Genomic DNA, 27,956 nt, shown 5'->3' with positions numbered 1-27,956 from the left:
AACTGAGTTATGTCTGTAGGAGAGCTTGAGAACATTGAAGCAGATGGCTAACCACAGTATCATATCTGAATTCCAGCTTCTAGGGTTCGAGATCTTTCCAAAGTGGGAGATCATCCTTTTCATTATATTCTTACTTATCTACATACTAACTGTCATGGGGAATGTGATTATCATTTCAGTGGTCAGGTTGGAGCCAGGTCTTCATTCTCCTATGTATGCTTTTCTCCAAAACCTCTCTTTCCTAGAGATCTGGTATACCAGCACAATTGTGCCTAAGATGCTTCGCAGTCTCCTCTGGGAGACCAGTACCATCTCTTATAATGGGTGCATGACCCAGCTCTACTTCTTTGTCTTCTTGGGGGCAACGGAATGCTTCCTGTTATCTGTGATGGCGTACGACAGATTCCTGGCCATCTGTGACCCATTGCATTACACAGTAACTATGAACATTCAGTCCTGCACCCACCTGGCAACTGGATCTTGGGTGATCGGTCTCATCACAGGATTGTTGCCATCTTTCCTGATCTCCAGACTAACTTTCTGCAGATCCAACCAAATCAATCATTTCTTTTGTGATATCCCACCTTTGCTGGAACTCTCTTGTTCTGATACTTCAGTCACTGAGATTATTATATTTGTGCTCTCACTGTTGGTCCTTTTTACATGTTTCTTGCTTACATTGGTGTCTTATGCCTTCATCATCATGACTATTCTAAAAATCCCCTCTGCTTCTGGAAGAAAAAAGGCCTATTCTACCTGTGGCTCCCACTTGGCTGTGGTGATCATTTATTTTGGCACTATGATCTCTATGTATGTTCACCCCAATGTTAACGTTTCCTCAGAGCTGAATAAGGTGATTTCTGTCTTCTACACTGTAATAACACCACTTCTGAACCCTGTGATTTACAGTTTGAAGAACAAAGACTTCAGGGGAGCCTTGCAGAAACTAATCAACAAGAGGCATGTCCAACCTAGCTTGTAAAGCAGTGAAATGTGGTCTGTAGATTTTAAATTACTGTTATTTTTACATTGCACTTGTTTCTAAAACTTCAGTAAATTGAAATATCATAAGCTTCATGTATAATTTCTAATGTGCTGGTATACGTAGTTCTTACAGCAATGCTTTCAAAACCTCAGTTCCAAAGTCAGATCAGATACATTCAAATACTCAACTCTATCCTGAGGCCCAATGCAGTGATTTTTATTATGTTCATAATTAACTACAGATAAATTATTATTTTCTTGGCTTGTCCTTCTAATGTAAACAATGGAGGACTGCCTTTGATATAATGTCTTACTAAATTATGAATTCCATATTATAAGCTTTGATGAACCTCTCTTATTATGAGATATAGAATAATCTTCAGGATTATATTTGCATCAGATAAGTATGTTGTACAGACTTTCAAATTGTCTTTGTTTTCTTTAAACTTCTTAGGAAGCTGCAATCATAAGCTTCCAAAATGGGGCTAATATGGATCCTTAGTTATTATGTAATATTATTTCTATGGAGATAAGCTGGTAGCTAGACATTCTCGGGGCCCAAGGGTTGGTTATGTCAACAGCCAATAGTAGTATAGTTCCTTACGCTGAGAAGTATAAGGGTAAATTGATAAAGACTTGAAAAAAAATGCCATAATTAAACTGTAATGGATATAAGACAGGCTTCTACTTCATATTGGCAAAGTGTAGTCAACAGCTTAAAGGGCCTTCATTCTAGAATAAAATAAAGTTTCTTATCTAACTATGTCAAATGTCTGAGTATCTTCTGCTATGCTCACCCCAGAGAACCTGACCATTTACATAGGCAACCTTCACAGATTTGCTTTTAAAAGCTATACACACACACACGCGCACACACACACACACACGAGTATATTCTTATTACTATAATTTTAAATTCAAAAGTACTTCAACATTACATTCAAATTGATGTCTGCTTTGTAATTTGGTAAGCAAATTACAAAAACTAAATTATGTCTGTTTTCATTATTCTTAATGTATTTATTCTGTTTGAAAGTGTTTATATAATTTGCAGTGTGAAAATTACATATTCCTTGCTGAAAGTGACATTTAAAATGTAAAATATTGTCTGGAAAATATCTGTAGGATTACTGAAAATGTTTGGTTAATTGTGAACTATTTCACCCAGAAAGGAATACCCAGTATAGCCAGAATTCCTTAGGAATTTATATTTTTATTAACCCCTGCAAAAACATGGTACACCCTAATGTACCCTCAACCACCAAAACCTACTGGGTAAGTGTGGACCAGTCACTCTCTCACAGGCCAATCTACCTCATGGGATTGTTGTTGGAAAAAAAGATTTACGTAGACCATCTTAAGCTCCTGAAATAAAAGTGGAAAATTTAATAAATAAACAAATGCACCTATATACATAGACAGGAGATATTATCAAAGCCCCACAGAGATTGTGTTAATTATAAGGATTATTTAAGTTGTCCTTGAAATTCCATTAATAGTTTATTTTATTATGTATCTATTTTAATTTTGTTTTACATACAATTTGGAACTAATTAAATTCCATGTATTTTATTTATTGATTTTTTAAAAATTGAACCACCTAATAGGACGGTATATGATCCTAGTTGTGAGGGTTGATTACCCAGCTGCAGGGTTAATTTATGCAAAATATTAAAATTAGCACATGGTGTCTTCCAGTCAAAGTATCTTGGGAAGGAAATCTGGTCTCTACCTGAGATGTTGGAGGGCACTATCAATTGAAATACCTACCTGGATGGAATTATGACCTAACTTGGTATAAAGATAGTTCATCTGTCCATGTTGTATCCCTTTAATGAAAAGGATATTAGATCAGATTCTAGCTTATTAGGTTACTTAACTTGCTTATTTTATAGCTATTATATAACAAGGACCTATGAAATAGGAAGGCAATTACAATTAAATGAATGAAGAAACCACATTCCAGTTTATTGCTAAGTGTGACATGAGATATTTTTCTGCTTTGTTCCAACCTTTTTCCATGTCTGTTCACCAGGTCTTACTTATTCTTTCCAGTTTAGATCCAGTATATGCTTCTAACTCAGCAAAACCAATTCTCTGTGCCCCACTTGATTTGACTTTCCCCTTATTAGTTATGAATGCCTGTACAGAGAATAAGGTGCAAGAACACAGCTAGTCTTAGAATAGATTAGATTAGAAGTTTAATTTTTATCCCTAAATAAAACAGAAATGTGGGACATGTTTCTAAAAAAAAAAAAAAAAAAAAGTTGTGTAGAAAGGTGTACATACATACTTTTATTATATCTTTGAAAGTTTCATGAATTTTGTTGTTTCTCCAGCAAGTGTTCAGAAATGGAATCACCATATAGTAGAAGATAGAGACCACTTTATCTGAATCACAAATATCGTTTCCTGAAAGTCTGAAGATGCATATATGACTAAGCCATAATACTAACACTATGCCAAGATGAACAGCTCATGTGGAGATTACTTATTATTACTAATAAAATAGAATACTTGATGATGAAGAACATTTGAGGGGATTAATTTTAGACCCCAATTCACATATATATTTTTAATAGACAGCTTTGCAGATTCAACAAAAGGAATTAGCCTTTTGGTATTCTCAGCCATGCCTAAGGCAACAAGGTAGTAACAAGATAAATGAATGTGATAACTGCAAGAATGTAAGCTAGCAATGAGAGGTTATACTAAGTGACTGGGAGCCATTAACATTTAGTGCTAGGAACCAAGTATGTGTGTGTGTGTGGGTTTAAGATAAGGGCTAAGTCAAAAATAAACAGTAGAGCTAAGCTGAATATAAGGGCTAAGCCAAAAGTTACAGATTCTTCGAGCCTTTATTAAAGTGAAGGCTTCATTGCGTAATGAAGTGTGATTTCTGGCTTCTGAGTGAGGACCTATGGTGGGCTAGATGTTCCTGTGAGTATTTCTATGAGCAGTGACAGCACCAGGGCAAAGATTGGCACCCAGGTGGCAAGTTCTGGCTGACAAAATTCTCTCTGGAGAAGGAGAGATCAAGAGATTGCCCACCTGTACTCTGGATAGCTGCTTCTCACAAGGAGACTTCAGGAATTAAGTTTCTTGTGGGAGAGAGAGAGAGAGTGAGAGAGAGAGAGTGAGAGAGAGAGAGAGAGGGAGAGAAACAACAGGCAAAGACAAATGGTTAACATACCTGGAATTATTGGAGAATCACCAAGTGGAATATAAATTAAATTAAGAGAGCAACCAATGGCAGAAGCATGTAGCGGTTTTCCTATTTACAGCTATCAAAAAGATCTAAAATGGATTAAAAAAAAAACTTAAGGTATGGAGCAAAGACAGAATTTGAAGTGCAGTTGTGTACAGATGATGAACATGTAATTGGTAAAATGTATAAACTTTTGGTGAAATTTGAAATGGAAGAACAGGTTAAAGAAAGTATGATAAACTGGGCTAAGAATTTTGGTTATAATATATAGATGAGTCAATAGGAAAATATGTGGTCAAAAGAGTTGAAATTTACATTATGTTATGATCTTAAACAGAATTTTTCTAAAATGATGTCTCATTGGTACATGATGCCAGAGAAATTACCTAGAATGTATAAAGGCATTCCAAATGTATGTTGGAAATGTGAACAACATGAAGGAACATTCTATCATGGTGGACAGGTAAAAAAGCTAAAAAGAAAAAAAAATGGATTCAAATATACACATTGATACAGAGGAATTTAAAGATCAATATTCAGATGAAGCCAGAACTTTTCCTTTTTGGACTGATGGATGTACAATTAAACCAGAGTCATTGTTTACTCATGAATAAGAGTAAACATATATTGAAATAATCTTCCAATTATTTCAATATATGATTACTGTGGTGAGATTATTATATGCCCAAAGATGGAAGGATTTGGCACTTCCCACCATGGAGGAATGGTTGGTGAAATTGACAAAACCTGCTGAGGTCAATAAACTGACTTCTTTGATAAAAGAAAGGTCATTATTGACAGTCATCAATGACTGGAAACCCCTTATAGACTTTTTGTGTAAAAAGAAAATGATTTTGAGACTTACGGTTTTGATGATTAGAAGGAATAGGTTATAGAAAGAAGGGAATTATGATATAATCATAATTAAAGAGGTTTGATTAGAATTGTATGTATAACTGCCAAGAGGAAGATCAGAAACCATGTCTGTCTGTCTGTCTGTCTATCTATCTGTCTAAATATTTTCTGTGCTTTTGTTTTCTCTTTCTTTTTTCTATCTCCTTTTTTCTCTGTCTCTTTTTTCCTTTCTTTTATTTTTTTCCTTCCATTTGCTATATCTTTTTCTTTGAATGCACTTCTTATATATGCAAAATCTTTTAATAAAAACTATTATTAAAAAAAGAGAAGTGTGATTTCTTTTTATCCACTTATTATATATTATAATATGCTTATGAATAAACCCAATCAGTAAGGTTAACCTTATCTATCCCATTGACTGATTGGGAGTTAACTACTATTGGCTACTAAGGAATATTGTTGGTTTCTTCCTGAGTGAGTATATGGTTTGCTTCCTCTCAATACCATCTTTTAAAAAGTTTCAGAGTTCTATAGAGAACCACCACTGACCCATGGAAAAGTTTATCAGATAGTCATTGAAAATCTATTGAAACTACGTAATGGCTATAGTGATTAGTAATATTAGGAGAATTGGGGAAACACTGATTTAAATTAGAAATTGTTTACTGTCACATGGCCCTTGGAACATCTGTATCACAACTTACTATTTTCTTTTTAATCAAATGTAGCATCCAGAGAGGGATGAGTTTTGATAATCACTTAACATTGATTGGGAGTTTGAGGGCTGCATTGGGCAGGGCAATGATGCAAAGTGGGTGGAACTAACTTTCCTTGGTTTGGGGCATAAGGATCCATGGTAGGGCATGGGGTGCAAGCAACAACACATGTGTTGTGCTTTCATGGTGTAAACCCTGTCACTTATGGCATATATGTCCAACACCATAATGCAAGTGTAAAAGGGGAGAGCTTGCATCATTTTGTCACAATGCACATTTTTAAGTAATACAGCAACACCCTTCCATTACAAGGAGCTGGGAAAGGTATCTACTATTCATGGCATCATTTTCATTTCATCTAAAAGGATTTTATTTTCCTGCAATGACTGAGTAGGAATGGTGTTATTAACACAGCAGCATTTAGAAAGAATTTTCAGCAGAATAATCAGTGCCAACCTGCCACTGAAAAAGGAATTCCATTATACTTGTGAGCAACCAATCATGTGCAATATTATTATGTCACATGGAAAGTATCCATACGTGCATGCCCATCCTTTGTCAGTTCTCTCTATCATTGAGAAAAGGCTCCAGTTGTGTCTCAATCTGATCATGTCATTCATCAAAATCCTACTCAGGCAGTCAGACATATCCAGTAAATACATAAAGGAGTAGCGTGGCCATTATTAGATTCTTTCAAAGTTGTCTGTTCAAATCAGGCAAGCCTTCACTGGCTTGGAAGCAGCCTAACTAAAGATGCTACAGCTTTTGTGCTAAATACCTAATTTTGGTGAGGATTAAAACAAGAATAGAAACAAACAAAAAACAAAAAACTCATTCTTTTCTGAACAATAGAAGGAAATGCTGACACAGTCAACTGCATTTGAGTTGAATATCCTCTTTTTCATGTCTTCTTGGTTTATGTCCTAGATCACAGCTTTCTCTTTGCTGTTCACAAACTGACAATGGGTGAGAATAAAAAAGCTAGGTTCTCACAGGTGGCTTGACCTGTATTTAAACTGAAATGAAAAGTAGAGTCTTGCTCCCTAAGTGCTCCAAGCTACCCCTTTATTTTCATTCATGTTTCCCCCCCCCCTACTTTTCTACCAGTAACTATGGCCTAAACATGCATTGGCAACATTTTTTTTCCCCTTGCTGTGTCCATATGAAGGAAATCAAGGTGACTGTCAGGGGCTTGAACAGAGATAGTTGAAGCAGGATGAGGATCGGCAATGAGGACAGCAAATTTCATTTGAATCTTGTTTTCTGCTATCTCAAAGATAAGTGAATAACACTGAGAATAAAGTTCAGCAGTGAGGGAAGCCCGAAATGATGAGACTCTACTATGCTTACTAGAACAACAGCCACAACATGTTTTAAAAGTCTTTTCTCTATTTTAATAAGTGTTCAAGCATTTTCAAAACTTTTGATCCTCCCCAAAAATGAAGTTAAATAAAACAAAGACACCAAGTGAAATTTCAAGAGGTACAGTTGCTTTACTTTTCAGAGGCTATGACATTTTTTTGGTCAGCATTCTTCCTGACACCCATGAAATGAATGGTAGACACTTAGTTCAATTCTTCACATCAGAAATCCATATGCAAACTGGAATGCACTGGCACACAAGCAGAAAAAAGACACTTAACATTTGTGTGTGTGTGTGTGTGTGTGTATGTAATGAACCAAGTTGCATATTTCTGTATAGCTACAGAATCTTCTTAACATGCAGATACCAATCTTAATAGTTGATTCTTTTAAGTACGAATTGATAAGCATCCACTAATTTGTTGTTGGTGGTGGTTTTTCTTTTTTTGGTTTTTTGTTTTCCCCTAGCAGAGGGAATATTTGGTTGTCAATCCCTTTTAATTACACTGTTGGAAAGCCAATCCTGACAGCTTTTTTTCCCCCTTGATATTCATCCATAGCTTTCTTTTAAGAAAAATGTCACTTCAGTTCTGAGGTGCAGACAATCAGACTGTATCCAGGGAGATCAACTCTTTAATACATCTCTGGTGTGATATGCAGAGAGGGGGGTTTGTTTAGTGTCCTTTGCATATCCACACAAATGTTTAACCTAAACTTTATCAGTGCTGTAAGGAAACACAAAGCAAGGAAATAGATTTCTTGCAATTCCCAGAGGTTCTTCGTAAGAAAGAATGTGAATTATTTTGAGTAGAGTACATACTTATTGAAAACGTCTTTTGCAGCATCTTTCATTTGCTTATTTCTCAAACTGAAGATGAATGGGCTCAGCAAAGGAGTCAACACTGTATTGATTAGAGAAACAATCTTATTTGTTGATGGATTGCTGCCTGAAGGCCTTACATACATGAAGATGCAACTGCCATACCCAAGACTGACGACAGTTAAATGGGATGAACAAGTAGAGAATGCTTTTTGTCTTCCAGAGGAAGATGGAATCTTAACAATAATCATGATTATATAAACATAGGATATAATGGTGCCAATGAAAGAGCCTACCACAATCACTGAAGATGAGAAAAAACTTATTAACTCCACAAGATTAGTGTCTGTGCAGGCTAGTTTCATCAAGGCTACACTGTCACAGAAAAAGTGATCAATCTGATTTCTATCACAGAAAGACAGATTTGTAACTAGGATGGTGGGAAGAATGGTTGTTGAAAAGCCAGCTGCATAACAGACCATAACTAGCCATAGGCAGAACTCAAGTCTCATAATTACTGGGTATTGCAAAGGATTGCAAATGGCCATATAACGATCATATGACATCACTGCTAAAAGGACAAAATCACTGCTTCCCAGGAAGAAGAAAAAATAGCACTGGGAAAGACAACCTGGGTATGAAATACATTTGTTGCCTAGCAAAAGACCTACCAGCACCTTAGGGATAATGGAAGTTGTGATTAGGATCTCTAAGCAAGAAAGATTACCTAAGAAAAAGTACATGGGAGTGTGTAGATGGGGATCATGAATAATGAGAATGATAATCATGATGTTCCCAGCTAAGGTGATCATATAGGATGCGAGGAGAATGAATCCGATGAGATGTTCTAGTTGATGAAGTTCAGGAAAATTTAGTAGCTTAAAGTTGGCAATGAGAGTATGATTCTCCATCATGTTTTGGAAGTTCCTGGGGAAAATCATAGAAATATGTCTTAAATTAGTAATACATCAGAAAGCAAAGAAGACAGACAGAAAAGAAAGCAAGATGACAACACAGATTCTCATTTTGCTGTCATCGTTAAAAAATAATGTTGAAAGCAATGCCATTATATTTTTGCTATTTCTCCTTCTAAAAGAATAATATTTGAAAGCATAAGGGAAGCAAAAACTGTAAAACAAGTTAAAACAATAATTCAGAAGACAAAAATAAACAGATGAAAGTAGAAAAAAAAAATACATGGCAAAATGTTTTAAGGAAAAAAAACCCAGGGAGAATGAGTGATCAAAGGCTTGGAACCTATGAGCCACTAGGTTAAGTAAATCACAGTTAAATCCCATCAAAATCTATGGACTAAAATTGTTTGCCACTGGTTGGCTCCAGAAAGCTTACCCTACACTTTACCCTACACTTAGGGTAAAGACACAAAAATCAGTAAGATATTATAATGGTATGACTTAATCAGGAACCAAACCAATGTAGTTCAAAGTTTTGATTCCCCCACCCCCCAAAAACACCCTGGACTTAAAAATGTCTACATTCTCCTAACTGAGGTTTGTGGAGAACAAAGAGAAGGGAGGTTATAGGGGCACAAGACTCTCAGAAGTGCCACCCAAACATTCATCTCCTAATAAAATGGAAATGCACAATTTGAAAACAGAGGAATAAACATCCACCTTGAACATTTGGGTTCAACTTCCAAAATGCTACCAAAATTTCCACTGAATTATATGGTTCAGAGTCACAGAAGGCAGGGGAAAATATTAGATACTGAATATATAATAATTTCATTAATCATACTTAATTAATATAATTGATTTTTTTTCTTTGCATTGCTTACTTCTTCATCTTGGCTCATCTACTTTTTGAAGTATAATTTCTGGCATAATGGTCAAAGACCAGCCTAAAAATTATCGCAAATTCCTTTCAAATGAGTCCAGCTCTCTAAATATTCCTGCTGCACCATTCAGACACTAAATCCAACCTTCCATATATAGTCATATTCCATATTCTGTTGCTAGAATCTCCCCAATCAAGTGAACATTCTGTTCAGCGTACTTTGCTAAAATATAGTGGCACATATATTGTGAAAAAAAAAAAAAACATTTATTGGATCTGTAGATTTCTTCTTCTTCTACAATTCAACACAACATTAATATTTTAAAATGTCAACTGAGAGGGCATCAGAGCCTGTTTTGAATTCTTTAAAAGGCAATGTATTACTCACATGAATCAGTCATTCTGCTTCTTAGCACTCCTTTTACCATGAAAGCAAATCTTCAACTAACAATCACACGTGGGAGATGGAAGAATACTGTGGAATCTGCACTTGTTGACAAATTGGACAAATTTGATCCTTCAGCTATCTTGAATGCTTCAGGAGAAGCCTAAAGAAAAGAAAAGAAAAATGTGTGTGTGTGTGTGTGATCAATGCATTCAGACTAGATTCTTTTTATGGTGCATTTATGACAATTAAACTGCATCATAGTGCCACTGTCATCTTTGTTCCAGTTCCATGTGAAGTGAATCATTCTCCTGTTTGCATTACCCTGCTTGATCATTTATCAAAATGGTTCTCTTAGGACTATTCTTTTGAGGTTACAATATAATGTACTTCTTAAGTGCTGTTAAAATCTAAAAGTCAATAAGTATGGCACTGAATGGGCTTCCAACCTGAAATCCTTCCTGTTGTATTAATATTAATTAACCCAATAATATTTATTATTTTTCTTTCATAAAATAACTTATTCCATCTTCCCACAAACTGTAATCAAGGCACCTAACAAGAAGTAGCACATATTTATATGAAATATATAAATTATAGGAGAATGTAGATGATCTTGGCTGATCTTGAAAAGCAGGTCAGATCTGCTTAAGATTAAATGGATCTCTCTATCTCTATCATCTCTATCATCTATATATCTGAAGAAGGTTGCAACAAATCACTTCTCTATGATTACCTACTGTAAATGAGGATATCAATGTAATCATCAGGAACTGAGCTCAACTCAAGGAAGTCATTATTTTCTTGGTAGAGAAAATCCTAAATCAAACACTGAAACACAAGAGCTAAAGTACAGTACTGCTATACTGAATCAATGTTAAATAACCAAAGTCTGAAAATGTTATCTATTATCTTTTTAAAAAGAATAAACAAGTTGCTGGGCAGTCTTCCTGGAGATAGCAAGATCAACCACAAGGGAGGGAAATAGATAAATAAATGCTAGTTATTTGTTTATTTATTTATTTATTTGTTTGTTTGTTTATTATATTTAAGTATGTCCTCTGGAGCTTGACATACATTCCAGTTAATGAACGTCAGTATACATCTAGTTTTCCCTTGTCAATCCATATAAGCAAAAATGCATAGAAAGCAATATTGTTGTTAGTAATTTTCCCAGGTATACCAGTTTTTAAATCAATTATTGTAGAACCTACCAATCCTAGGAGGTTCAGAAACTACCTCCTTGAACATTGCTGTTCCTTTATTTTTTACTTTTTTTAAATTTGCTTTATAATAGAAGGAACACTCAAACTTAAATCTTTTTTTTTTTATTAAAATGGTGACAAATCTGATTAATTCATGGGTGTTATTGCATGTACCATTTAAACCTTAACATGTGTATGCTTCTTAAAATCACAACACTGGATAATTTAGTTGTACATGCATCTACATTTGTATGCAAGTATATTATACAGGTAGATCGCAATTAGTGTGAGTTCAAATAATGGGATATTCAGTTTAGTGTGAATTGTGAATTGATACCAGGTCACACTTAATGTGACCCAAAATTCAGTTAATGTGTGGCTAGCACACATGTAATTGAAGCTAGCACAATTGTGGTTGCGGTTTTAGACACTGCTAATTTTTGTGTTTGGAAAATGGAGAAAAGGAAGCTTCTGTTAGAGGAAAACAGCATTGTAGATTGTTTTGTTTTTATTTTGCTTTCTATAACTACTCTGTGACTTGGTTAGCCATACATTTAAATTTTAAGTATATATTTTTAATCCTTTACTATAATATTTCATTAATATACACATAAAAAAGTTATGTTAAAAAAAATGTATTGCCTAGTTCCATTCAGCTGGGAAATTTAAATGTGAAATGGTTGCATTATTTAAATAATTATCTTCACATTTCATCTGTAAAGGTGGGCAGGGTAAGATGTGCTTTCAGACTTGCAAAATTGATGTCAGCCTTGCAAGATAATCCAGACAAGAAGCACACCCTGACGTACTATTTCAAACTTTATTGTAAGATTACATTAACAGAATCTTGCAAGTCTGAAAGTACATCTCTTCTCCCATCAACTTTAAAGTCCAAGAAAGTAGGGAGGGTCTCTTCTGAGATGTTTGTCACACTCACATTCCTTCTGTGGGCTCAGCTGCTGCTTGTCTGATAGTTGTCTAGTCTGCAACTCTTCCGCCTGTCTCCCAAGGTCATTCCCCTATACCATTACAATGCCAAAGCTTTGAAAGTTGAGTGTTTATCAGGAATTATGGTTGTATTGAACGTGGTGGGGTGGTTAAAAGAATCATACTGAGAAACTGGAAATACAATATTATTCCAGATGTCAAGGAAGGGCTGTCAGAAATCTGTGATCTAACTGTTTTGGAAAAGGCAATATTTTCTAGTAACCAAAGGATGCAGCAAAATGTGTTACTAAGACAGAGATGTTGTGATATTTTACAATACTATTTCATACTGTTCATGTTATAGTAGTGTATTCGTTAGTAAACTGGCAACTGATAAGTATAAAATATAAGGTAGATTTCTTCTTCTTTTTTCTATTCTTTTTTAGTTTGCATTTTTAGTTTGTTTGAGACTGTTTCTTTTCTATTTTTGTTTAAGTTTAAGGATCGATTTCTTAATTGTGTATCCATTAAATAAATAAATAAAGCAAGCAGTGGAAATGTCAGAATATTCTCCCTAACTGATATATTTCATATGCATATCTCCACACATTTTAGTGGTATAACTATACACTAGTTTTGTAACATGGGAGGTGGGGAGGAAGGAAGGTTTTTTGTAGTTTTTTTAACATTTTGGGAAAGACTCTTACTTGAGATGGAGTTGATAACATTCTATTTTTCACGAAGCAAGAAAGCTGGCATTCTTGTGGAATATACACTCAACCAAAATTTACAATTAGTCCCTGGCTCTTGGATTTATGTACAACATTGTTTTATTGATTTTCTTGGTGCACAGCATAACATCATGATGGATGAAATGAACTCCAAGCATCATTTGTAAACACATTCTTCTACTGAAATGAATAGGAATTAAAAGGTTTTCGTCTGATTAACTTGTGTTTTATTATTCTTATTGTTATATATTCAGGACGCAGTGGCGCAGGGCTTAATGATGCTGGAGTTTGCCGGTCAGAAATGGTCGGCACTCCAGCGGTTCGGGCCCGGCTCCATGGGACGGGGTGAGCTCCTGTCACTCGTTCCAGCTTCTGCTCACCCAGGAATTCGAAAGCTATTCCATCTGTGAGTAGATAAACGGGGACTCCCATTTAGATGGGAGGAACTGGCGGTGCTGCACGGGGGAGCAAAATACTGGTGCTGACCAAACTCCGAATGCAACCGGCATGAGCAACGATCGATGCGAGCGGTGAGAAAGATCTACGGAGGAGGAAAAGCCCGGATGACCCCCTAGCGACCACTGCTGGTCACATAATGTAATATATATAGCACTGTAGGATTTGTCATTGTAAGAATTATCACTGTTAGGATTATATATATACTTTGTGAGCCGCCCAGAGTTCCCCATTGGGGGGAGATGGGCGGAGAATAAATTGAATGTATAAATAAATAAAATAAATAAAATATATTCCGTTTTTATGCCAGGTTAAAAAGTATATTAAAAAGTGTCACTAAAATTAGCTGGTTATCTGAATAAATGAGTTTTGAGCTGGGCTACCTATGTAATTTAATTTGAATGAATAATGTATTTCTGCTTTTCTTTTATTTGTTATGAAAATATTTTGGAGAAGGGTAATTATAATTTTGAAATCTATCATCTACCTATCTCTGTCATCTCTGTCATCTCTGTCATCTCTATCTCTATCTATCTATCTATCTATCTATCTATCTATCTATCTATCTATCTATCTATCTATCTATCTATCAACTTTATCCAAGGCAGCAAAACATAAAACAATTTGTTGAGAAAGTAAAAGAAGGATAAAGGGCATTTTATTTTGTATGACTAATTTTAAAATAGTATATTTATTTTATTATATGATTTTTATGATAAAAGTAGATTACCTATAGCAAGTATGTCTTTATCTCTGCTAATGAATAACAATATAATTATATATTCTACACTAACTATGTTTGCTCAAAAGTTATATTTTACAAAAGATAGAAAGTTTCATTATTGGTTACTCCCTAGATGTAGATTTTACACACACAAACATAATGAAAAAAAAGTGAGCAAGTGAGTGAGTGAATGAGTGAAATATGATATGAAATATTTGAAAGTTTAGATTCTGTACCATTATTAAGTTAGTAGAATATTACACATAGGAATAATATCCTTTCTCAAGTTACATAGCTCACCTGTTGGTTTGGGCAAGTCGCCATTTCTCAGTCTTGACAAAGCTGTAGGTATGTTCTACATATAAAAGAGGGGTATGTGTTTTCACCATCCATAGCTATTAGGGAAAGCATACAGATTTTTCAGTCTAGTTGTTTGGATGTGTCTGTGAGCTTATGAATGAAGTCTTTGAAAACTTCTTGGACTTTCTGATTTCTAAAAGTGAATATGATGGGGTTTAGCAGAGGTGTTATTGCAGTAGTAATCAAAGAGGCAATTTTGTTGAGATTCATAGAGCTGGTTTGAGAAGGCCTGACATAAATGAAGATTGAGGTGCCATAGCCAATTGAAACTACTGTAAAGTGGGAAGCACAAGTTGAGAAAGCCCTTTGCCTTCCTGTGGCAGAAGGAATATGCAGAATAGTACTTACAATATAAATGTAAGAGATTGATGTCAGTAAAAGGGAACCCAGAATAATAGGAAGTGAGACAAGGAAATCAATAAACTCCACTAGGTGGATGTCAGCACAAGCTAAGTGGAGCAAAGGGGCACTGTCACAGAAAAAATGATTGATCACATTGGGCCCACAGTAAGGCAAACCCACCTTCATCACAGTGGGAATAAGAATGGAAAAGAAGCCACTCATCCAGGAGGCTAACACCAGAGAGATACAGACCTTCCCACTCATGATAGTAGTGTAATGAAGGGGATAACATATGGCTACATACCGATCATAAGACATCATAGCCAAGAGGACATATTCAGAGGTGCCAAACAGAAAGTAGAAATATGATTGAATGAAGCACCCAGAGAAGGAAATTTTCTTCTGCTCCAGTAAGAAACTTTGCAACATCTTTGGAACCACCGTTAGGGTTATCAGGATTTCAATTATAGACAAGTTACAAAGGAAGAAATACATTGGTGACTGGAGGCGGTAATCAGTTAATACCAGAATTATGATTAGGGTATTACCAATCATTGTGGCCACCAACATGAGGAAGAACAGCAGGAAAAGGAGAATCTGTATCTTCCAAGGATTCGGAAATCCAATTAAGATGAATTCTGTTATACTGGTTGCATTTCGTCTTTCTAAGTGACTTATCTCTAAATCTTTCCACATGTCCACCTAGAACAACAGGAAGCATAATTGAAGTTGAAGCTGGAAAAAGTTTTGTTAACTGTTACTTACAGTGTATTTCTCAATCTATCGCATGTTTACCTTAATATTTTCCTCTGGAGTTTAAAATATTATTTAAAAAAAAATTAAATGCCCTGAGGCAAAAGTATTTCCATTCTTCTGACTCAGGAACAGAATGATTAAATTCTCATTATTAAACTACACTATCCCCAAAAGTCACCAAATGATCACTTGACCATATCATATGGGGCCAGGAACCCTCACCCACTGCATATGATTGCATTCCATGATGGTCAAAGCATACATGAGCCAGTAATCTAGATTAAAAATGGTGAATCCCCAGCATTAAATACTAAATTTATTATTCACAATATAACTGATGGAATTAAACCAGAAGTGCTGCCCAAACTCTTCGTTGTAGAATAAATCTAGTCCTGGAACTGTAGCTTGATCATCTCTAACATACTGAAATTACTCCATTGCCACCACCATTTTTTGAGATAGATTATGTTTAAAAAAAAAAAAAAAGTAAAATGATTGCTATTTCCTAGTAAGACTTATAGCTGAAATTTTATCTTTTAGTTCATTTCTACTCACTACATAACACTCCCTTGTATGGTTAATTGTCATGAAAGTTCCATGTATGCAAATGACTTACTTATTAATGTAAATAAATTACTATAGAAGGGAGGAAGAAAGGAAGGAAGGAAGGAAGGAAGGAAGGAAGGAAGGAAGGAAGGAAGGAAGGAAGGAAGGAAGGAAGGAAGGAAGGAAGGAAGGACGGACCATTTCTTCTTTCATGTGAGAAAAAGATGAATAAATTATTTAGCAAACACATAATCATATACTCACAGATATAGGCTTTTGTACTGATTCAACCTATGCATATCATTAGCTAAAGTCCTAAAGAATTCAATGAGTCTTAGTCTAAGTAAATCTGTATATACTCTATTCAGTCCAATAGGATTTAATCAAAAATATGTGTCTTGGAAAGCTATTAATTATACTGAATCACATTGTCTGTTGAGGTAATGTTGTTTGGTCCCCCCCCCCCCTTATTTAAATTAGCCCTATTTTTTTCCAAATACTTTTACACATACTATTTCCTCAGTCATTTTAAGTAAAGATTCTAGTGACTGAATTGTTGACTTTTTGCATTATGGTCATTGCTCTACCACTTAACTCAATCTTTCACTTTAATTGGTTAGACATATACATATTTACTCACTTTATGCTAATCTGATTCATCCAAAGTCCATCTTTTCAAACTTCCATCCATTTTTTCCCCCCTTTTATCCATTTGGTCAGAAAAGAACCATAAATCAAGCATTCACTAAGCCTAGTAATTTCCATATTAATTTATATGAAACAAAAGTTTTGGTGTGGGCAAATCTTTCTGGGGAAGTTCCATAAATGGGGCATAGAAGGGGGGAAAGCTACTCTGTAAGTCAACAACAGCCTGTCTCTAAAATAAAATGCAACTATTCTTACAGTTTCTAGATCAACATCACTCATCTGATAATACATAAAATCAGAAGGTGTCTGGTAGCATCTTTTCTGACTAACCATTTGTATTAAAAGGCATCTCCTTTTGTGAGCTACAGCTCAGTTCATCAGATGCATGGAGTACTTTAAATTGGGATGGGGGGGATTCCATGTATCTGATGGAAGCTTTTAATCAAATTCGTTGGTCTGAAAAGATGCCACTCAACTCCTGATTTTTGGCTACTTTATATGCCAGCATTGATTTTTGAAAAATGTTTAGCTAGACATGCAAACCCATAAGGACCAAGCAGTCAAGATAATTTGGATTCCATACCAATTTCAGCAACAGCCATTAATCTAACATCTGAAGTATTAAATAACTTATCCAGGGTAGAATCAAATATCCTCTGACATCCACCTGCTGTAAGAGCAGCAGAATAACATTGTTGTAGGCTTGAATATAATAATATATTTAGAATCATCATCAGCAAATAAAGAGACTCTCTCAGAAATACCTGGTCTCACTTCCTGAAACTGTATATTTTTAAGGTGATTGTTCCCTCCCCATTTAAAATACTCCTCTGAGGTTCCTTTTGTCAGAAATTATAGCTACTTCTCCTGGGGTATCCACAATGCTTTCCTCAAGATAGTAAAAAAAAAAAAAAAAAAAGTTCTGAAGCAGGAATCACAAGTGTTCTATTAAAATTTAGGTCCTATTTTTACGGCAAGTCTGTCAAGAATGCTCCAGGAAAAGAGTGAGTGGAAGTCACATCTGAGTTACACAGATCCCTTAAATATCCTTACATTTTAGAGCTCTACTGAGAAAATTCTGGTTGTTAAAGGTTCTGGGATGCCATAAATGCAAGCAGGATGCAGATTAATTCCTCATGGAAAAAAATATTTTTCCTCTTTTATTATTATAGAAATACATACGAGATGCAATAAAGTGTCTTTAGTTTTTCAGCTTATTCCCATATGGTCTATTATAGTAAATTGTTTTCTATTTTATTTGTCTTTCGATTTCAACTTTCTTTTTAGCTAGCTTCTAAAAACTCTCAAGCCAGTGCTGGCTAACTTGTAGTAGTGTTAGGTTGATCTTGATATTTTCCCAAAGACTAAGGGTGGGAAGCTAGAGTTAGCCCATCTTTCCTTTTCCTTGACACCTCCCATTTCAGGCAGTCATAGCCACCACTGGATGCTTCATGCTGAACTTGCATAGTCCACCATTTTGAAATTTATCCTGCCCTCAAGCCTATATCTGATGGTTTCCTTCATTGTTAACACCCCCACCCCTTAATCACTAAGTCCTGTGGGCTAGTGCTGTGCTGGCTGATCTTGTGCTTGCTTGGCTTGGTTGCTTTTGGCTTAGCTGACATGGTACTGATTTCAATGGGGTGGTGTTTGCTCAGATGGGTTGACTTTGTTTTAGTTCAGCTTATCCTGGCTTGGATGGAGTAGCTTTGGATAGGTTGGATGATTGCCTGTCTCTGATTTGAATTATGCTGGCCTTGGCAGGGATGATTTGGCAGCTGCAGTCAGCCTTGTTGCTTGACATTTGCCCTCCCCAAGATCAAATTTACCCATGTTCCTTGCTGGGACTCTGCTGGTGGCTTAGCATTTCTCACCATCACACTCTCAAGAAGGCTTGCTAGCCAAGTCCTCTCTTTCTGCCATCTCTCTGCTGGTCACCCTGTCAGGCAGACTCTTTGCCCCATCTGGAACCTTGCAAATAGACAACCTGCTGGGTAAAGCTATTGGGACTATTGCTAGTGCTCCCGAGTTCCTCTGTGCTGGCTGATCTACCAATCAACTCTTCTTCCCATTGTAAGATTTGCCCCGTTCGACAGAGAAACTCTCGTGACACGTGTGGTTCACAAAGAAGGTTTACTCATGCGTAACGTAGTAGTCACAAGCAAAGCCAGGACTGGCTTGGTACAATTGCATCACTTGTTATATTCCCCCCTTCCCGCGCTTTTTCCCGCCTCATGATCGCGTTGCAGCTGTGGGCTATTGGGGCCCCCAATGTCCCCCTTGATCGTTCATGATGGCAGGGTCGGTCAGAGTCCATTGTCCTTGATTGCCAGTCCCCCTCCGGCTGGGTTGGTCCCTCCCTGCTACGTGCAGACCCGCGGGTTCTGTGCTGCGTTGCGATCTTGTTTCGCTGCCCTGCGGCCCCGTTCCTTGCTTGCTCGCGCCGTTATCAGTTCATAGTTAAAAGCTTCCGCTGTGGTTTTCCTGTTTAGCTGGCCGCAGGTGGCTCGTTAATTAGCGGCGCTTTCGGTTCCTCTTTTCCCCGCTAGCTACCGCCGGTGGATTCCGCGTGGTCTGGTTGCGAGCTTCCCTGCAGCCCCGTGCTTCCCTGAAGCCTCGTGCTGACCGAACCTGACATGCCGCCCCCCTGAAGACAACTCCCCCCCCTCGGTTCTATTTCGGCTTCCCGGGGTATTTACTGTAAAAGTCCCGCACTAGGTCCGGCGCCCTTATGTGGGTTTTACTCACCCATTCGCTGTGGGACTTGGGGAAATGTTTCCATTGCACTAGGAGCTGGGTCTGCCCCTTGTGCCTCCGGGCATCCAGTATTCGGTTGATTTCGAAGTGCTGCTCCCCCCCGACCATGATGGGTGGCGGTACTCCCTCCGCCTTGTGCCAGGCATTCCCCGGCCGGTGCAACTTTCGCAGGCTGCAATGGAACACCGGGTGGATCTTCCCGAGGCTTTTCGGGAGCGTCAGCCTGACGGTCACCAGATTGATGACCTCCGTAATGGGGAACGGCCCCACAAACCTCGGGCTGAGTTTCTTCGATGCCTGGTGCGTCTTTAGGTTTTTGGTTGACAGATACACCTGGTCCCCCACTTTCCATTTCTCCTCAGGGAGCCTCTTGCGGTCCGCGTGCTTCTTGTAGTCGGCTTTGGCTCTTTGCAATGCCGCGTGCGCCGCTCGCCGGGTCTCGTCGATTTGGGCGAACCAGGTGTCCAGGGAGTTGATCTGGGATTCCGGCTGAGGCAACTCCGGCATGGGGATGAAATCTCTCCCGGTGGTTACTTTGAACGGAGAGAACCCGGTACTCTTGTGGACGGCGTTGTTGTATGCCACCTCCGCGAATGGTAGTAGCTCCACCCAATCGTCCTGTTGGTGCCCCACGTAGCAGCGCAGGTACTGTTCGAGCCCCCCGTTCAGGCGTTCCGTGGCTCCGTCCGTCTGCGGGTGCGCCGCGGAGGATAGGGCTTGTTTCGTCCCCACCCGCTTCAGGAACTCCCGCCAGAACCGCGCGATGAAGTTGCCGCCCCGATCGCTGACGACCCGTCAAGGTGCGCCGTGGAGTCGGTAGACATGTTGCACGAACAGTCTCACCAGCCCCTCGGCCGTGGGGACTCGCCGGCACGCTACAAAATGCGCTTGTTTGGAGAATAAGTCCGTGACCACCCAAATGGCGGTCTTCCCCTTACTCTCCGGGAGCTCCACTATGAAGTCCATGGAGACCTCTTGCCAAGGGCCGTCGGGTTCCGCTACCGACTGGAGTAGGCCTCTAGGTTTGCCTTTGGCTCCTTTCGCTGTTGCGCACACCGGGCAACCCCCCGAGTACGCCTCCACGTCCTTCCGGAGCGTGGGCCACCAAAACTGCCGCCGGATTAAGTGGAGTGTCTTTACGAAGCCGTAATGCCCCGCGCTTCGGCTGTCGTGGGCTCTCTCCATGACCTCCCGTCGGCAACCCTCGGGCACATACAGCTTTCCTTCGTGCCACCACAACCCCTCTTGGCCGGTTAGCGCCTCTCGGTTCTGCTTGAGCCAAGCGTCCCGCTCCGCCGCCTCCGCGAACCCTTGCCTTACTTCAGGCGCCGCGTCCCGTCGCTCCCCCTTGGTCTGGCTTCGGGTCACCGCCTTTGCAGCCAGCCTGCTGGTGGGGATGACGGAGTCCACGATCTCCTCCCGTAGGCTGGCGTGTTGGGGCATGCGAGACAGTCCATCTGCTAGGAAGTTGCGCTTCCCGGGGATGTGTTTCAGTGTGAACCTGAACCTCCCGAAGTATTGGGACCACCGTGCCTGTTTGAGGGATAGCTTACGCGGGGTCTTCAGGGCCTCGAGGTTCTTATGGTCCGTCCACACCTCGAACGGTTCAGTTGCCTCCTCCAGTAGATGCCTCCACGTGGCCAGCGCCCACTTGATCGCGTACGCCTCTTTCTCCCACACCATCCACCTCCTCTCCGTCTCGGTGAATTTGCGGGAGGCGTAGGCGCACGGGTGGATGGCCCCCTCCGGGCTGGGTTGGAGCAGGACTGCCCCCGTTGCCACGTCTGATGCATCGACTTGGATTATAAACTGCCGGTCTGGGTCGGGATGGCGCAGGATCGGCTCCGCTGTGAACCACCGTTTTAGTTCCTCAAACGCCCCCTGGCATTCTGCAGTCCACGCGAGTGCCATGCTGGGCTTGGGGGGTTTCCCAGTGCCCTTGGTTTTTAGCAGGTCGGTTAGGGGAAGGGCGATTTGGGCGAAGTTCGGGATAAACTGACGATAGAAGTTCGCAAACCCTAGGAAGCTTTGGAGTTGCCTCCGGGTTCGCGGCGCTTCCCAGCCCAGGACATCCCTTACTTTCGCCGGGTCCATCTCAATTCCCCGGCTGGATATTCGGTAGCCGAGGTAGTCTAGTTGCTCTCGATGGAACTCGCATTTCGAGAGCTTTGCGTACAGCTGTGCCTTCAGCAGTCTCTGGAGCACCGTGCGCACCAGGCTCACGTGCTCCGCCAGGGTCTCGGTGTAGATGAGGATGTCGTCCAGGTAGACCAGGACGCCCCGGTAGAGTAGGTCGTGCAGCACCTCATTTATTAGCTGCATAAATACCACCGGGGCCCCTTTTAATCCGAACGGCATCACGGAAAACTGGTAGCTTCCGAGCGGGGTGTTGAACGCCGTCTTCCACTCATCTTTTGCGCGGATCCTGACTCTGAAGTAGGCTTCGCGCAAGTCCAGTTTTGTGAACACCCTCCCCTTCGACAGATGCGACATCAAGTCCTTCATCAGGGGGAGGGGGTATTTGTACTCCGTGCTGATTGCGTTCAGCCCCCGGTAGTCTACGCACATACGGAGCGAGCCATCCTTCTTCTCCCGGAATAGCACCGGGGCCACTAATGGTGACTTCGCGGGTTGGATGAATCCCCGCGCTAGGTTCTTGTCTATGAACTCGCGCAGGGCCCCCATCTCCCTCCTCGACAGGGAGTACATTTTCGGCTTAGGCAGGGTCGCTCCTGGCTCTAGCTCGATGGCGCAATCACTGGGCCGGTGTGGTGGGAGCTGGTCGGACTCCTTCTCCCCGAACGCTGCCACCAGGTCTCGATACTGCCTCGGGATTCCGCCGCCCGTCGGGGGTTCCCCGGGTCCAGCCCCTCGCTTTGCGGTCGCCTCGCCAGTCGCCGCTGCCTCCCCTCGCCTCGGGATCGTGGTGGGTCTCTGGGGTCCCGGCGCTGCTGCTGCTGCTGTTGCCGCCCGGGTCTCGGGCCCCATCTGCTCTCGCCCCGTCTCCCGGTGTCCCGGACCCTCCGCTTGCCCGCCGGTGGTTGCGGCTGCCTCCGTCTCCACGGCTCGGTCCCCTCTGCTCTCGCCCCTCGCCGGTCTGTCGACCCCGAACCGCACTGCCTCCGCCGTCCAGTCGACTCGTGGATTCCGCCGCCGCAGCCACGCCAAGCCGAGTACCACCGCGTAGTCGGCCACCGGGACCACCACAAACCTCAGTTCTTCCCGGTGACTCCCGATCGTCATCTGGACCGGCTCGGTGTAATACTGAGCTGGCCCCCCCCCTGCCAGCGTGCCATCTAGCTGGCTGAATGAAATGGGCTCCCGGAGGCGCCTCAGCTGTAGCCCGAGCCCCGAGACCACCGCTGGGTGCATCAAGCAGTGGGTGCAGCCCGAGTCCAGTAGCGCCCGTAGCTGCGCCTCCCCTCCGGATTTCACCCCCCGGACGTGTATCCTCACCCGGAACGGTGGGCAGTCCTCGTCTCCTATTGGGTCCGCACGCCTCGACTCCCCTGCTCGCACTGGGACGCCGTTCAGTGCAAGCGCGCCTTGTTTCCTGCCGGCTCCGAGTCCTCTCCGGAGGATGCTGTCTCCGGGGTCGACCACCCTCCGCGTCCTTTCTCGGTCACCGCCGCCACTGCCCCCTTCCGCGGTCGGTCACCGGTCCTTTTCCCGTTCGCACGCGGGGGTTTGACTTCGGGCCGTGGTGGGGCTCCTTCCCGCTCCGTCGGGCACTGCGCCTCTCGGTGGCCTCTGCCTCCGCATCGGAAGCACAGATTCGGGGCTCTGGTCGCCTCTCGCCTCCCGGTGGACTGCCGCCGACCGCTCCGCCTCTCCTCGGGGGTCCTCTCCCTCGGCTGGTCCCTCGTCCGGTCCCGTCGTCTTGTGCTCTGTTGGATCTGCCGCCACGCCGATTCCGCCGTTCCGGCCAGCCAGATCCAATCCTTCACTGTGGGCGGGTCGTCCCGCCCCAGTGCCCGTTCCAGGATCTCTGAGTTGAGTCCCCTCTTAAAATACTTCACCTTCAGGGACTCCAGCCAGTCCGCGAGCTTCTCGGCCAACCTCCGGAACTCCAGGGCATACTCCGATACCGATTTGCCCCGCTGTCTGAACTGTAGGATGTCGTCCTCCACCTGCTTGGCACTCAATGTGTCCTCGAATCTGTCCCGGAGCGCCTGCATGAAGTCCGGGAAACTCCGTAGTTCCGCCGCGTTGGCATCGTACAGCCCGATCACCCAGCTGGCTGCTTGGCCATCTAGCAGCTCGGCCACGTAGGATACCCTGTCCTCGTCTCTAGCGAATAGGTGACCACCCCTCTGCATGAACCCCCTGACGTGCGTCAGAAAGTGCGGCAGCTGTTCGGGGTCCCCTGAGAACTTCCCAGTGATACCTCGAAGTCTCAGGGCGTCTGCCGCCCGTTGGTCCTCCAACCGGGGCGCCGTGGGTGGTGCCGGCGGGGGTGCCAGACCGCCCCCCCTGTCGCTCGCCCCCTCGTTCACCGCCGGTGGCCCCACTCTCTGTAGTAGGGTCTGGAGCATCGCCTCCACGGCGTCTAGGCGTCGCTCGACTCTCTCCTCTAGTCGGGCGAATTTCTCGCTCCACTCGCGGTTCCGGAACCCCGAACCCCGGGTCCTCGTAACGCCTGAACCGTCTGGTCCTTGGTTCACGCCCATCGACCACTGCTCGGATGGAGGGCGCCCGGCCCTGGCCGCTGCCCCGTCGCTCTCGGGTGGCTCCGACCGCCCTTCCGCGAGCCTGGATTCCTCGCGCTCCAGCTGACCCACGGATTCCTCGTCGCTGGTCATGCCTGTATTGAGAAAGAAAACGCTCCTCGGTGGTACCGGGTAGCGCTGACGGTGAGTCCTGGCTTTATGTAAGATTTGCCCCGTTCGACAGAGAAACTCTCGTGACATGTGTGGTTCACAAAGAAGGTTTACTCATGCATAACGTAGTAGTCACAAGCAAAGCCAGGACTGGCTTGGTACAATTGCATCACTTGTTATATTCCCCCCTTCCCGCGCTTTTTCCCGCCTCATGATCGCGTTGCAGCTGTGGGCTATTGGGGCCCCCAATGTCCCCCTTGATCGTTCATGATGGCAGGGTCGGTCAGAGTCCATTGTCCTTGATTGCCAGTCCCCCTCCGGCTGGGTTGGTCCCTCCCTGCTACGTGCAGACCCGCGGGTTCTGTGCTGCGTTGCGATCTTGTTTCGCTGCCCTGCGGCCCCGTTCCTTGCATGCTCGCGCCGTTATCAGTTCATAGTTAAAAGCTTCCGCTGTGGTTTTCCTGTTTAGCTTACCGCAGGTGGCTCGTTAATTAGTGGCGCTTTCGGTTCCTCTTTTCCCCGCTAGCTACCGCCGGTGGATTCCGCGTGGTCTGGTTGCGAGCTTCCCTGCAGCCCCGTGCTTCCCTGAAGCCTCGTGCTGACCGAACCTGACACCCATCACCATGTGGTCCCAACATTGCTAGCTTCCTTCATGCTGGTTGACATCTTCTCTAGTCCTGGATCTCATCATACAATGGACCTGAAACTCTTCTCCTCTTTCAGTAGCCCTGTTATTTATTTATTTATTTATTTATTTATTTATTTATTTAGAAATAAATAAATAATTATTTATTACTTCCCAAGAATAAATAGATGGAACCTTTGATAGCCTTTCCTTTGCCCACTTATACCACTTCCAATAGACACTTTTTCCCCCTGCGCATGCACCTCCAAAGGAAAGGTGTATGTGTCATTTAAGGGGAACAAGAGAGCTGTGTGAGCAGAAGAGCCCAAGTATTTCTAATTACCTAGCTTTCTGACCCATTTTTTCTATATAGGAGATGAAAAGTGTTTAAAAAAAGCTAGAAATTTCAGATACATTTTTGAACTGATGGACAATTGAGTGGGCAGTTATGTAGGAAATGTTGAGTAAGAAAGGATTTCAGTGTTCACCCAGATTCATGGGACCTGATCATGATCACATGATGGCATTTTGGTCTTGGCAGGATTGTGCAGCACAGGTCTCCAAGCTAGGGGACCTTGCCTGTGCAGAACAGGTCCACAATCGGGGGGTCCTCTTGAACTTCTGCTGGAAGAGCAGGTAGAAATCATAGACAGGAAGACCTTTGTACACCTCCATCTGGTATGCCAGTTGCTGCTGTTCCTGGAATGAAAAACACTTTTGCTGGTTACTCATACCCTTGTCACCTCTCATTTGGATTGTTGCAATTTGTTCTACAAGGCCATTTTTAAAAAAAATGTTGCCACCCCAAAGTCATGTTTGTGAGATGGGTGGCTATATAAATGTTAGGAAACAAGCAAGCAAGCAAACAAACAAGCTACTCTGAAGACTGTTCAGAAGCAGCAGCTGGTCCAAAACATTGCATCCCAAGTAGTTACAAACTTGATATCACTTCCAAACAAACAAGCAACCAGCTAATTTCTATTATCTATCTATCTATCTATCTATCTATCTATCTATCTATCTATCTATCTATCTATCTATCTATCTATCTATCTACCTACCTACCTACCTACCTACCTACCTACCTACCTACCTATCTATCTATCTATCTATCTATCTATCTATCTATCTATCTATCTATCTATCTATCTATCTATCTGCTTGTAATGAGGATTAGACATTTCATATAAATGACTCTTTGCTTGCAAAATTCCCTCTCTAGATACAGCCTTTTTCTGAGAGTATATAAGGCCTAATTAAACAAACGTTTATCTGTTCAGTTTCTCAAGATTTGGGATATGTATTAAAAGAAAAGAAATGTGACATGCTTTGCTATGTTACGTTAATAATTACAATGTACATGGGTCTTGTACAGACAAGAATGAACATTAAAATATATTGAACAATTATTGTTGATGTTTTAGAAATTACTTTACAAGTAATAGGTTAATCTTCAGATCATGTAATTATTGAGGATATACAGTATGAACACACTATTAGATGTATGATATAATGACCTTTTTCCTCATCAGGAATTTTGATTCAAAGAATTGGCAGGATGGTTAATTACACTGAAATGTTTGCTTCAATATAAATCGAAGGGCCTTCACAAAGACATCTCAAAAACAATTAAGTCCATAAGCAGCAAAACTTTTCAACTATTTCTGTGTTCTAATTAAGTGCAGGATCATAGGTTATTTAATTGTATTCTTTAGCATTTCACAGGTTATTCCCTAAACTTATTTCAATCTAATTTCCAATTAATGAGGACCAAAAAAAATATAGTCCTTGCAATATCCCCAGTTGTGTCAAACAAACTTAAAAATAAAATCTAGCGCACTGGGTCCCAAAGAAAAGAACAAATGTACAGCATATTCCCTGACACCCTGATTCCCCAAAGGAAATATATTAATTTATCTCTTGACAATAAAGTTTTGCTAGAGTACCTCTAGCTTTATATATACTGTTAAGAGAAGAGACGCCTCCCTATGGGAGAATCCTGAGAATTCAGAAGTATAGCAGAAGATTATTTTGTGTTGTACTACTGAGGTCTTAAATAATCATTCTGAGAAAGCAATTACAATAGAATCTTAGTATACTTAGGGATATACAAGCTAGTCTGTGTCCATGTCAGTGTTGTACATATTCCCTTTTAATGACCCTTTGCATTCAGATTCCAGGTTTTGCATGCATCTTGTATGAACATTTCCCTAATACGTGCATTTTAAAAGCACAACTATCCCAAACAGGCTTTTTCTATATCTCTTTCCACAGAGTATCTCCTTTCTCTGTTCAGAGTATTCCAAAAGAAATTATTTTTTTGTATTCATTTATCTGAAAATTTATCTGACCACCCGGAACTGGACTCTAGGCAGTTTATGGAAAGTAAATGTTAAAAAAAAAGCTAAAAAATATGACCAAAATGCAAAACTAAAAAAAGTATAAAATTAATAAAAAGCATTACTATCCACAGAGTTACTTTCACAATAGGGGTAACCATATAAATTGAAACAAACAAACAAAAGTTAATCCCCAAAGGCCCTCTGGAAGAGCCATGTTTTTCATCAGCTTCCAGAAGGCTAGGAAGGTGAGGGCTCTATGTGCTTCAGGGACAAGCTGTTCTAGAGGAGGGAGCTGCTACAGAGAATGCTTACCATCAGGTCCCCTCATGCTGTACCAACTACTAGGCAGGAAGAAGGCCTTTGGTACCTGTGCCTCACATTTCACCGTTGTCTCCATGGGCTATGGAATCTCCATTTTTGTTTATGTCAGACCATCTCAGAGTGACAGTATGAGCATAAACAAAGCATTAGCCATTTTCTCTGGCATCCTGACACCCTTCTTGAACCCTTTCATCTTTAGTCTAAGGAATGAGCAGATGAAAGAGGTGCTGAGAGATGTTCTAAAGAAAATGTCTTTTAAAATAAAATAA

General features: G+C 41.4%; 3 protein-coding genes across 3 annotated transcripts; 1 reads left to right on the top strand and 2 right to left on the bottom strand.

Moving 5' to 3' along the window:
• The first annotated feature begins 43 nt into the window (after positions 1-43).
• Positions 44-27,956, top strand: LOC103064313 (olfactory receptor 11L1). The gene is made up of 2 exons (XM_088142988.1): positions 44-853; positions 27,807-27,956. Exons 1-2 carry the CDS (start codon positions 44-46, stop codon positions 27,954-27,956), a joined length of 960 nt encoding a protein of 319 aa, XP_087999114.1.
• Positions 3,913-8,859, bottom strand: LOC103064075 (olfactory receptor 6M1-like). Its single transcript, XM_007439574.2, has 2 exons — positions 7,942-8,859; positions 3,913-4,050 (listed from the first exon to the last, which is right to left on the bottom strand). Exons 1-2 carry the CDS (start codon positions 8,857-8,859, stop codon positions 3,913-3,915), a joined length of 1,056 nt encoding a protein of 351 aa, XP_007439636.2.
• LOC103063838 (olfactory receptor 6M1-like) lies at positions 14,591-15,568 on the bottom strand. Its single transcript, XM_088142893.1, has one exon. It carries the CDS (start codon positions 15,566-15,568, stop codon positions 14,591-14,593), a length of 978 nt encoding a protein of 325 aa, XP_087999019.1.

This window comes from Python bivittatus, unplaced genomic scaffold (genome assembly GCF_059951505.1).
Source record: "Python bivittatus isolate LINGU-HERP-01145 unplaced genomic scaffold, Pbiv_v1 ctg000470_np1212, whole genome shotgun sequence".
NCBI lineage: Eukaryota > Metazoa > Chordata > Lepidosauria > Squamata > Pythonidae > Python > Python bivittatus.
This window is presented reverse-complemented; position numbering and strand designations above follow the sequence as displayed.